This window comes from Conger conger, chromosome 3 (genome assembly GCF_963514075.1).
Source record: "Conger conger chromosome 3, fConCon1.1, whole genome shotgun sequence".
Classification (NCBI taxonomy): domain Eukaryota; kingdom Metazoa; phylum Chordata; class Actinopteri; order Anguilliformes; family Congridae; genus Conger; species Conger conger.
In genome coordinates, this window is record NC_083762.1 from 79,511,431 (window position 1) to 79,521,430 (window position 10,000).

A 10,000-nucleotide genomic window follows, 5' to 3' on the forward strand; every position below is an offset into this window, starting at 1 on the left:
TCCCCTCACCCCCCCCTCATCCCCCCCCCCCTTTACTGCCTGCTGTAAACATCCTGGGTGCCTCTGCCAAGGAGACAGGCTCCAGACCCTCTACTGAGGGAGGTGTAGGTATCTGCTGTAGGGGCCTTTCACTGTCAGTTGGACAGTTGTAGCCAATGACTACAATTGTGAACCGGGTAGTTAGCTAGCCAATGGCTAGACCTGGTTAAGGACGTGGACTAAAATAGTTCAAATTTGACTTATTTGTGCTTATTATAACCTTATTATAACCTTCTTGATCAAGAGACCCAAAAGAAAATGTCCCCTCTTCCCCTCTCACTGTACTAAACAGAAAGGCTGTTAATAATGGCAACAGCCTCAAACCTTCTTTGCACTGACCGCTGGCTGTGTGTCTCTGTTACTGTAGAGTGGCTGTGTGTCTGTTACTGTAGCTGGCTGTGTGTCTGTTACTGTAGAGTGGCTGGGTGTTACTGTAGAGTATCTGTTACTGTAGAGTGGCTGTGTGTCTGTTACTGTAGAGTGGCTGTGTCTGTTACTGTAGACTGTGTGTCTGTTACTATAGTGTGGCTGTGTGTCTGTTACTGTAGAGTGGCTGGGTGTTACTGTAGAGTATCTGTGTATCTGTTACTGTAGAGTGGCTGTGTGTCTGTTACTGTAGTGTGGCTGTGTGTGTCTGTTACTGTAGAGTGGCTGGGTGTTACTGTAGAGTGGCTGTGTGTGTCGGTTACTGTAGAGTGGCTGTGTGTGTCTGTTACTGTAGAGTGGCCCTCGTGAATACCTCAGGTTTGTTTTCGCTCTTTCGGTTTATCTTCTGTTGATATAAAGGAAAATGTGAAAGCGCTCCCCCAGCTCTTTTGCATGAGTCCAGGTCTTCAGAGTAGATGGCAAACACGGAGCCTGTGACCCTGTTCTGCGATGTTGACGTTCAGGGCTCTGTGTCGTGTTGCGTAAGCAGCGGTGGCTGTGCACACGGCCCTTTTCATCGCTGTTCCGGACGTTTCCGGGTGTGTGTTTGTCCGTTCTGTGTGGCGTGTGTGAGGTGTGGCGCCTGCCCTGCCCCTGTTTTCCCAGATTTTTCTCCGGTTTGTCGGGAATCTCACCTGGTTTTCCAGTCTCCTGTGCTGTGTCAGGAATATTGCCCTGTTTTCCCAATTTCATGTGCTGTGTCGGGAATATTGCCGTTTTCCCAATTTCCTGTGCTGTGTCGGGAATATTGCCCTGTTTCCCAATTTCCTGTGCTGTGTCGGGAATCTCACTCCGGAATTTCACCCAGTTTTCTCACTTGTTTTTCCGATCTCCTGTGCCGCGTCGGGAATCTCACCCCGTGTTTCCCCGATCCCTCCCTCCCCCAGGAACGAGATGGAGAGGCACTTCCTGGAGCTGCTGCAGTTCAACATCAACGTCCCGGCCAGCGTCTACGCCAAGTACTACTTCGACCTGCGCTCGCTCGCTGACGACAACAACCTGAGCTTCCCCCTGGAGCCGCTGGGCACGGAGCGCGCCCAGAAACTGGAGGTGATTCCCCTCCGCTCACTTCTATTCGCATATCGCTTTCCACGTACAGTGCCCTCCATAATGTCTGGGACAAAGACCCAACGCTTATTTGCCTCTGTACTCCACAATTTGAGATTAGAAAAAAATAAATATAATAATAATAATCACGTGTGTTTAAAGTGCAGATTCTTAGATTTAAATACATTTTAAATGCATTTTTGTACATTTTGGTTTCACCATGTAGAAGTTACAGCAGTAATTTCAGGGCACCATAATGTGTGGGACACGGCAATGTTATGTGAATGAAAGCGGTCGTGTTTAGATATCCTTCACCTGCCATGATGTCTGTGACCCATCAACATCACCAGAGTCTGGATGTCTTATTTTCAAGTGATGATAAAACTCTTTGCATGTGAATGGATCTCTATGGGAATTGGGGTGTGGGACTAGATTCAGCTGTATATTATATTGATACTGTCTGGAACACATTTGTTGGCTAAATGGCTTTAAGTCATCAAGGGTCCAGGGTATCAAATGAGCCTCATAACCACCGTGCTACTGCCAGATATGCAGTAAATATGAAAATAATTATTTATCCTGAATATTTTTTTCCATTGAGTTCAACAGGACAGATTTCAATTGGAGCAGTAGACTGTTGATTACTGAGGTCTCGCTGTGCGGTGACCTACAGAGGTCAAATACGTAATTGTTTTGGATTCAAATACTTTTCTACTCTTTACTGAGTTTGTCTGGTGTATTTGGACCCATGAAATACTCTCAAGAATTAAAATCTTCCTCTTGGTTGTCTCAGTTGCATCAGCAACATGAATTGAGCACAGAAAAGTGTTTGAATGAGAAACGGTTCCGCGTTGGACCGAGGTCCGCTGCGGTCAGGGACGGTGTTTCACGCTGGTGCTCTGTGTCCTGTCCCACCATGCCCAGGCCATCTCCAGACTCTGCGAGGACAAGTACAAGGACCTGAGCAAGGTGGCCATCCGACGCTCCTTCAGCGCCGACAACCTGGTGGGCATCCGCCGTTCACACGCCGTGCTGTCCTAGGGGCTGGAACTACAGCCCCCAGAATCCTCCCCGACACTGGCAGCCATCTTGTGACCTCTGAGTCCACTGGGACTACAGCCCCCAGAATCCTCCCCGACACTGGCAGCCACCTTCTGACCTCTGAGTCCACTGGGACTACAGGCAGTGCACTCCTTGGACCCATCCTCTGCCGCGCCATTGTGGCACCGGAACATTCTGAGACTCCCTCCCTCACGGCGCGAACGGAAACTAACTGCATAGGGACTGAGATGTTTTAAATAAAAAAATTTTTTTTTTTTTTTTTTTCGGTTGTTGTTGCTTACTATGTAGGCTACTAGCTGTGAACTTTGTCAGTTTTTAATGGAAATCATTTGCAGATGGAGTATTTTAAATAAACACTAACCATGTAACAAGCGGGTGGTTTTTTTAATGGTGGGTTGTTCTGCTGTGCTTCAGCTGCCTCGTCAGTGTTGAGTCTCCCAGTCAGAACAGCGATCGGCGTGGAAAAGGATTCACGTCTCGACATTCTCCCGTTTCTCCAGCAGGAACGTCACTCTCCTCGTCTCGACATTCTCCCGTTTCTCCAGCAGGAACGTCACTCTCCTCGTCTCGACATTCTCCCGTTTCTCCAGCAGGAACGTCACTCTCCTCGTCTCTACATTCTCCCGTTTCTCCAGCAGGAACGTCACTCTCCTCGTCTCGACATTCTCCCGTTTCTCCAGCAGGAACGTCACTCTCCTCGTCTCGACATTCTCCCGTTTCTCCAGCAGGAAGGTCACTCTCCTCTAAATCAGAGCTGCGCAACTCCGGTCCTCCAGGGACGGTCTGCGTACTGCTTTTTGTTCCAACCAACTGCCTTGTTTTTCATTTGCTGACAGCTCTATAAATGACCCTGGTTCAAGCCTGTACTTGAGCACAGTAAAATCACGAGGATACACTCTCAGTCTGCAGCTGTAGCTGGTACTCATACACATGCCAGGTAATTATTTAATTGACTCGATCGTATCTTAAGACCAGAAGTTGCACAAAATCCTCAAGCGGATCGGCCCTTGTTGTGCACCCTCGGCCTAAATCAAGCTGATCAACTGCCCTCTCGACGGGAGCGTTCAGCTGCCCCGGGCGGATGAAACGCACTCGCTCTCTCTCTGCCTAAAGGGCTGTAAATGTGCACTGAGGACCCGGGGAGGGATTATTGGAGTAGATATGAAAGGTCTCCATGTTTACATTCATCACTGTCTTCGGTGCGGCTTGTTTTCTAATCGCAAGATAAATTATTCCCCAGGAGAAATCGCATCGCCGTTCACAAAGCTGGGCTGAAAGTGGATGTTATTGAGCTAATTAATAAACCGGCTAGATGAAAGGGCCTTTTGAATGGGCATACTGGCCTGTCAGATCAAAGTTTCACAACCTGAATGAGAAACCCATTCATTGTCACAAGGAAGTTGTACGCAGTTCCCGGCGAGCCGCAGGTTTATTATCCTGCCTGAGGCCGTGATGGCTGTGAGTGCTGTACCAAGGTGTAGTGAGCAAATCATCCCCGAGCTGGTGCCAACCAAAAGGTAAGTCAAATGTAAGTGTCTGCATTTATATCGCGCCTGTACCAAAATCACGAGTTACCCTGGCTCAGTCGACTAATTGGTCATATGCACCATTCACTCGTGATTTAGACCATAATAAAATGCTACAAGACCAGAAAATGCATCCGCTGCTGTTAATATCACAGAATGTGGCTTTGAGTGACTGATCATCTAAATGATTGGGCTGATTCAATAATTAAGACCAAGAGATGGTCTGAAATCCGGAAACCAATACGGCCCGTCCTTGGTGTAGAGGTAGACGTGTATTAAGATGGCAATTTACTGCAGTGTATTTTAGGAAAGTGTGAACATAACCGTTTTACACACTACACAAACTAAGTATTCTTGTCATATTTAGACTTGACTTTTGGCTAAATAATGCGAAAAGATTGTCAATGAGGTGCAAGTTTTACTCATTTGAAGATTGACCAATGGGGTAAGACCATTTCTCTTGTCATGCAAAAACTTAACTTAAATCAAATATTTTCTACTTGAGAGAAGAAGAAAAAAAGTCTCACAAAAGACAATCACTTCATTGTGACTTGCCATGCATAGATTGGACAGTTAAACCAGGGAAAGTAAGTTTTACCTCCTTGGCTTTAAAAGGTATAAACCACCCGTACCGAAGGGTTTTTAGAGCGGTGGTCTCCAACCCTGGTCCTGGAGAGCTACAGGGTCTGCTGGTTTTCATTGTTCCTCTGCACTTAACTGTAATCAACTGCTCTAATTGATAAATTAACTCACCTCACCTGGTTACCTGGGTCTCAGCAGGGTGCTGATTTTAAGGTGAAAACAAAAACCAGCTGACCCAGTAGCTCTCCAGGACCAGGGTTGGAGAGCCCTGTTTTAGACAGAAGACTCACCTCAGGGTTTTTAGACACATACCTGGACACAGACGGGCCCACAATTTTATTCTCTACCAGAGTTAGAGAAACAAATCAGTCAAAAGAAATTAAGAGGAAAAAATTACAGCATCATAAATATCTAAATTCTCGATCTTTTTAAAAATCTCACAAATCGACACAATCTTTTTAAAAAATAGAATACGTACAAGGTTGCAGTCCAGACTATTTCCAGTAGATCATCTCACAAAAGACCATCATACAATTTTTACAGGAGTGAAATGAAATGAACACTCACACTCACACACACACACACACACTCCCCTTGCGGTCTCTCAGGCAATATTCTTTTATTATAAATAACTGTAAACCCATTTAAGGACTATTTATACACTGCTGTACAAAGTTGTAGTTGTGAATGGTTACGAATAAAAGTATACTATGTATAAGTCACTCTCTCTCACACACACACACACACACACACACACACACACACACACACACACACACACACACACACACACACACACACTCAATGGATCTTGGCACCAGTGGAGGCTGGCACCAGAACCCACCCAGGACAATCCCATCTGGACCGGAGATGACTGACTCCATCCTAATGGAGACGGACTGTGAATCGCACGCACAAGTCCCACACTAGTGAGTGCTAAAATACACTCCTCTGAAAGAGCTCTCCCGCCAATTAACGGCTTTCCCCAAACCCAGAACGCGGGGCCTGTGAGCGCGGCTGCTGTTGAAGTTACGAACGCTCGCCACAACAGCAAAAGGAAAAACAACAAGGACCGGACTTTCATCTACACGGCCCTGCGATTCTTATCTTCAAACCGTCGCCCTCGTGCGTTTGAGACTCGACCGTTAAGATCTCAGATCAAAGTCCGCTTAGTCTGTGTGTGCAACGCAGTCGAATCAACCACGGCAACCCTTCTTTAAAGAGCACCCCAATGCAGTGTGGGAATTTAACCCGTGCCTGGCTGTGAATCGATCTATATCGTGACAGTTTGTATTGATTTATAATTGATAATTATTGATCTATAATTGTATTAACTAGTTTGAAGGTAACCTGTCGAGCGGGAAGTAGACAGATTAGGTAAGGGAGCAGCACTACGGTAAAACTCCACTGAAAATCCTCGAAGCTTCAAAGCAATAGGCGTTTGAGGACAAGGGGCAGGGTGGGGCTGCAGTTACAGCTAGCTGCCTGAAGAGGGCAGGGTGCTCCATGGGAAATCACCATGGTTACATGATCACAGAGCCGGTTGGTGGTTTTCCCCGAATTCATCGAGTCTGCAAAGGCCAGGCCACCCAACCCGGGACAGATGTGTTCTCAAAACTGCTACTCCTCAACACTGCTCCTCAAAACCGCTACTCCTGAAGGCTATTCATCAACACTGCTCCCCGTCTTAGGTACGGAAGCAAGTGTTTCGGGGTCAGCCAGGAAGCGACGAGTTCACAAAAAACCTAATTTTCCAATCAGTCGATCAAACCTCCTTTTCACGTTTCTAAATAAAATGGAGAATGAGTGCACATCATTCCCGGAACGGGTGCTCGTGATTTAGGGACTCTTTTGCAGTTACAGTGTACCATTTTTTTTTGAGACCATAAATTTAAATCTGGAATAGAGCCAGAAGAGCCTGCTGATAATTATTCACACTATTGTTCTGACACACACACACACACACACACACACACACACACACACTCACAGTGCGCACACACACACACACGCACGCACACACACACACACACACGCACACACAGGCACTCAGTGTACACAAACACACACACACCTGTTTTGGACTCAGAGACAGCAGATTCATTAGCATCCGTGGGATCCAAAGATCCCCCAGCAAATAGAGACGCTGCCAATCCCACTCCTCAGCGCACTTCCTGCTGTGACTATTGTAAGCATCAACAATCCCATCATCCTTTCTGTAGTTTTTTTTTTTTACACAACAATAGAACTACAATGGGTTAAAGAAATCATTGTAGTACTTCAACCTTTGTCCTGGCCTGAACATATAATTACCAAATGCATACGCATATACTCTCTCACACACACACACACACAGACACACACACACACACACACACGCAAGCTTTCGCGTGGTATCGGATGAAAATTCACCGGACATAGCAAACAAAAAAAAAAAAAGGAAAAAAAAAAAGGTTGAAATAAACTCAACATCATCACAGATCACATTTAACCCCTAAAGGGCTGTTTTTGGTCTACCTGCCATACCACAGGATAGAGACACTGGGGACAGGGGTGAGTGCTCTGTCTCTAGGGCCCTGGGACACATCTTTGCCCAAAATAAAGGTGAGAGACGTGGGGGGTGGGGGTACCTGTTGTTGGGAAAACCAAAAACAGGCGAGACCCCTTTCTCTCAGAGACACCACGCCTCTGTGGGTCCTACCAGGCCGGCGGTCTACAGGTGAATAAATACCGCACCTCTGTCAGACTCCCCCCCGGGTTCAGTGGGATTTAAGGGCTGCTTTATGACATCATACCTTACTCCCAGGTGTGCTGTCAATCAAGCAGCCACTTCAGAAGCCCCTCCCCTCAGCCTGGCGTTTCCCTCTCTCTCTCTCTCTCTAGAAGCTACTTTTAAAGTAAGCAAAACACACGGACAAGCAGCAGAAACTCAAAAAGTACCACAGTAAACATGAACTCTCGGCCATACTCTGTCTTAAAAAAAAAAAAAAAGTAATTCATCCCCACTTTTCTCTTCTCTTTTTTGTCCTTCAGTCCGTTTTGGTCTCCACGTAACTGCCCCTCTGGGTTCGAGTGGGGCAGGTAAGGGGCAGTTTACGGGCAGATAAACATCATATGTACAGCCTGTGGAATAAATTAGTTGTGTGTGTGTGACCCCCACCCCCCCCCCCTCCCTCAATTCATTGTCAGGGTCAAAGGTCACTGTTCTGCTTTCCCATTGGAGGGTGAGTCCTGACCTCACAAGGGTCCCGCAGGGGGGCGGGGGGGGCCGTCTCTCGCTCAGACGTGCGAGGGGGGCGCGGGTTTGTGGTACGACCCGGTTCCCACGGCGCCCGCCCGCGCGGTCAGGGCGGCGCCGGCCTCGCCGTAGGCCCCGGGGTCCCCCGCGCCGCCCGCGGCCTTGTGGCCCCGGCAGGGGCGGCAGCGCGCGGCGAACCGGCGCCAGGACTCCAGCGTCTTCCCCGACCAGATCCACACGCCCGAGGTGATGCCCACCACCAGGCACATGAAGTACTTGAGCATGAAGACGGCGTAGTCGGGTCCCAGCCGGGGCCTGTCGGACGGGCAGGAGCAGGCCAGCGCGCGCTCCCAGCCGGGCCGGTAGTGCTGCTCGTACACCAGGCAGGCCACCACCACGGTGGCCGGCACCGTGTACAGCACCGTGAACAGCCCGATGCGGATCATCAGCTTCTCCAGCTTGTCCGTCTTGGTGCCGCCCTGCTTGATGACGCTGCGGATGCGGAACAGCGACACGAAGCCGGCCAGCAGGAACAGCGAGCCTGTGAAGAGGTAGACCACCAGCGGCGCCAGCACGAAGCCGCGCAGGTTCTCCAGGCTCTGGTTGCCCACGTAGCAGATCCCCGCCACGGGGTCGCCGTCCACGGCGCTGAGGGCCAGCACGGCCACCGACTTCACGCTGGGCACCAGCCAGGCGGCCAGGTGGAAGTACTGCGAGTACCCCGCTATGGCCTCGTTCCCCCACTTCATGCCCGCTGCCAGGAACCAGGTGAAGGAGAGCACCACCCACCAGATGGAGCTGGCCATGCCGAAGAAGTAGACCAGCAGGAAGACCAGCGTGCAGAGCGCGGGCCCCGTGGTGTCGTACAGGACGTGGCCCCGCTGGGGGTCCCCGGCGGCCCCGCACGCCACCCTCTCGTGCCCGGCCACCAGCCGCACCATGTACCCCAGCGACACGAACAGGTAGCAGGCGGCGAGGAAGATGATGGGCCGCTCGGGGTAGCGGAAGCGCTGCATGTCGATGAGGAAGGTGGCCACGGTGGTGAGGGTGGAGATGAAGCACAGCAGCGACCACAGGCCCACCCAGAACGCCGTGAAGGCGCGCTCGTCCGCGGAGAAGAAGGGCTGGTGGCAGGGCAGGGCGCAGTTGGGCAGCGGGCCCGTGCGCACGCGCCCGTACAGCGGGTGGGACGGCTCCTGCACCGGCACCAGCGGGTCGCGGCACCGGCACTCCTGCGCGCAGCCCGGCGGGGCCGGGGGCCGGAGCCGCGTGGGGCCCTTGGGGGTGGGCTTCTGGAAGAGCGGCGACAGGGTGGTGGCCTCGCTGGTGTTCTGGTCCATGCACAGGTTCTCCGGGTTGCCCAGCACCGGCAGCCGCTCGCAGCTCATGCGCTCCGGCCACTCGAACCCGTACTGGCTCATGAGCGGGGAGCAGCCGCGCTTCGCCCGCTCGCACACCGACCGGCACGGCGGCAGGGGCTTCTTGTAGTCGGGCAGGCAGATGGGGGTGTACATGCTGCAGAGGAAGAACAGGAGGTCGGGCGAGCACCGGATGCGCACCAGCGGCCAGAACTGGTGCACCTCCAGGCCCACCTCGTCCTGCGTGTCGTGGTTGAACTGGTTGGGCATGTAGGTGAGGTTGTAGCCGATGCCCTTGCACATGGGCACCGTGATCGGCTCGCACACGATATCCTTGGAGGCGGCGAGCGACAGCCGCGGCATGCGCGAGAGCAGGAGAACCAGGAGCCAGGCGACGACGCCGCGCGGAGGCGGCTTCACCGGGCTGGCCATGCCGCTCGCGACGAAGGGGGAAAGATTTACGACGAAAGGAGAAAAAAAATAATAATACGAAGGGGGGGGGGGGGGGAAACCTTGGAATTACGAACTGAAGGGATTGATTGTTTTCTCGGTAGTTTTACTTCCCTTAAATTATTACTTCATTTCGGAAAGATAAAATCCCTGGAGGAAATTGTAATGGCTCCAACAGCATGTCCACAGTATTTCAGGTCAATAAATCTGAGGCGAGTTTCATTCCTAACCAGGCGCGCATATCTGTTGCAGCAGCGAGAGCGCCTCGCAAA

General features: G+C 50.9%; 3 protein-coding genes across 3 annotated transcripts in view; 1 reads left to right on the forward strand and 2 right to left on the reverse strand.

Annotated features, from left to right (window-relative positions):
* Positions 1 to 2,945, forward strand: part of ccnyl1 (cyclin Y-like 1) — a 23,607-nt gene extending 20,662 nt beyond the window's left edge. The window contains exons 9-10 of the mRNA XM_061236881.1: positions 1,353 to 1,515; positions 2,437 to 2,945. Coding sequence (XP_061092865.1) covers positions 1,353 to 1,515; positions 2,437 to 2,553 — 280 coding nt within the window. The 3' untranslated portion in view covers positions 2,554 to 2,945. The remainder of the gene's footprint in view (positions 1 to 1,352; positions 1,516 to 2,436) is intronic.
* The window catches only part of mettl21a (methyltransferase 21A, HSPA lysine), a 201,695-nt gene that overhangs the window by 23,713 nt on the left and 167,982 nt on the right, over positions 1 to 10,000 (reverse strand). The gene's annotated exons all lie outside the window — the stretch shown is intronic.
* fzd5 (frizzled class receptor 5) lies at positions 7,962 to 9,710 on the reverse strand. The gene has a single exon (XM_061235519.1). It carries the CDS (start codon positions 9,708 to 9,710, stop codon positions 7,962 to 7,964), a length of 1,749 nt encoding a protein of 582 aa, XP_061091503.1.

Coding starts and splice junctions, on each gene's coding strand:
- fzd5 (XM_061235519.1), bottom strand. CDS start 9,710: ATGGCCAGCCCGGTGAAGCCGCCTCCGCGCGGCGTCGTCGCCTGGCTC.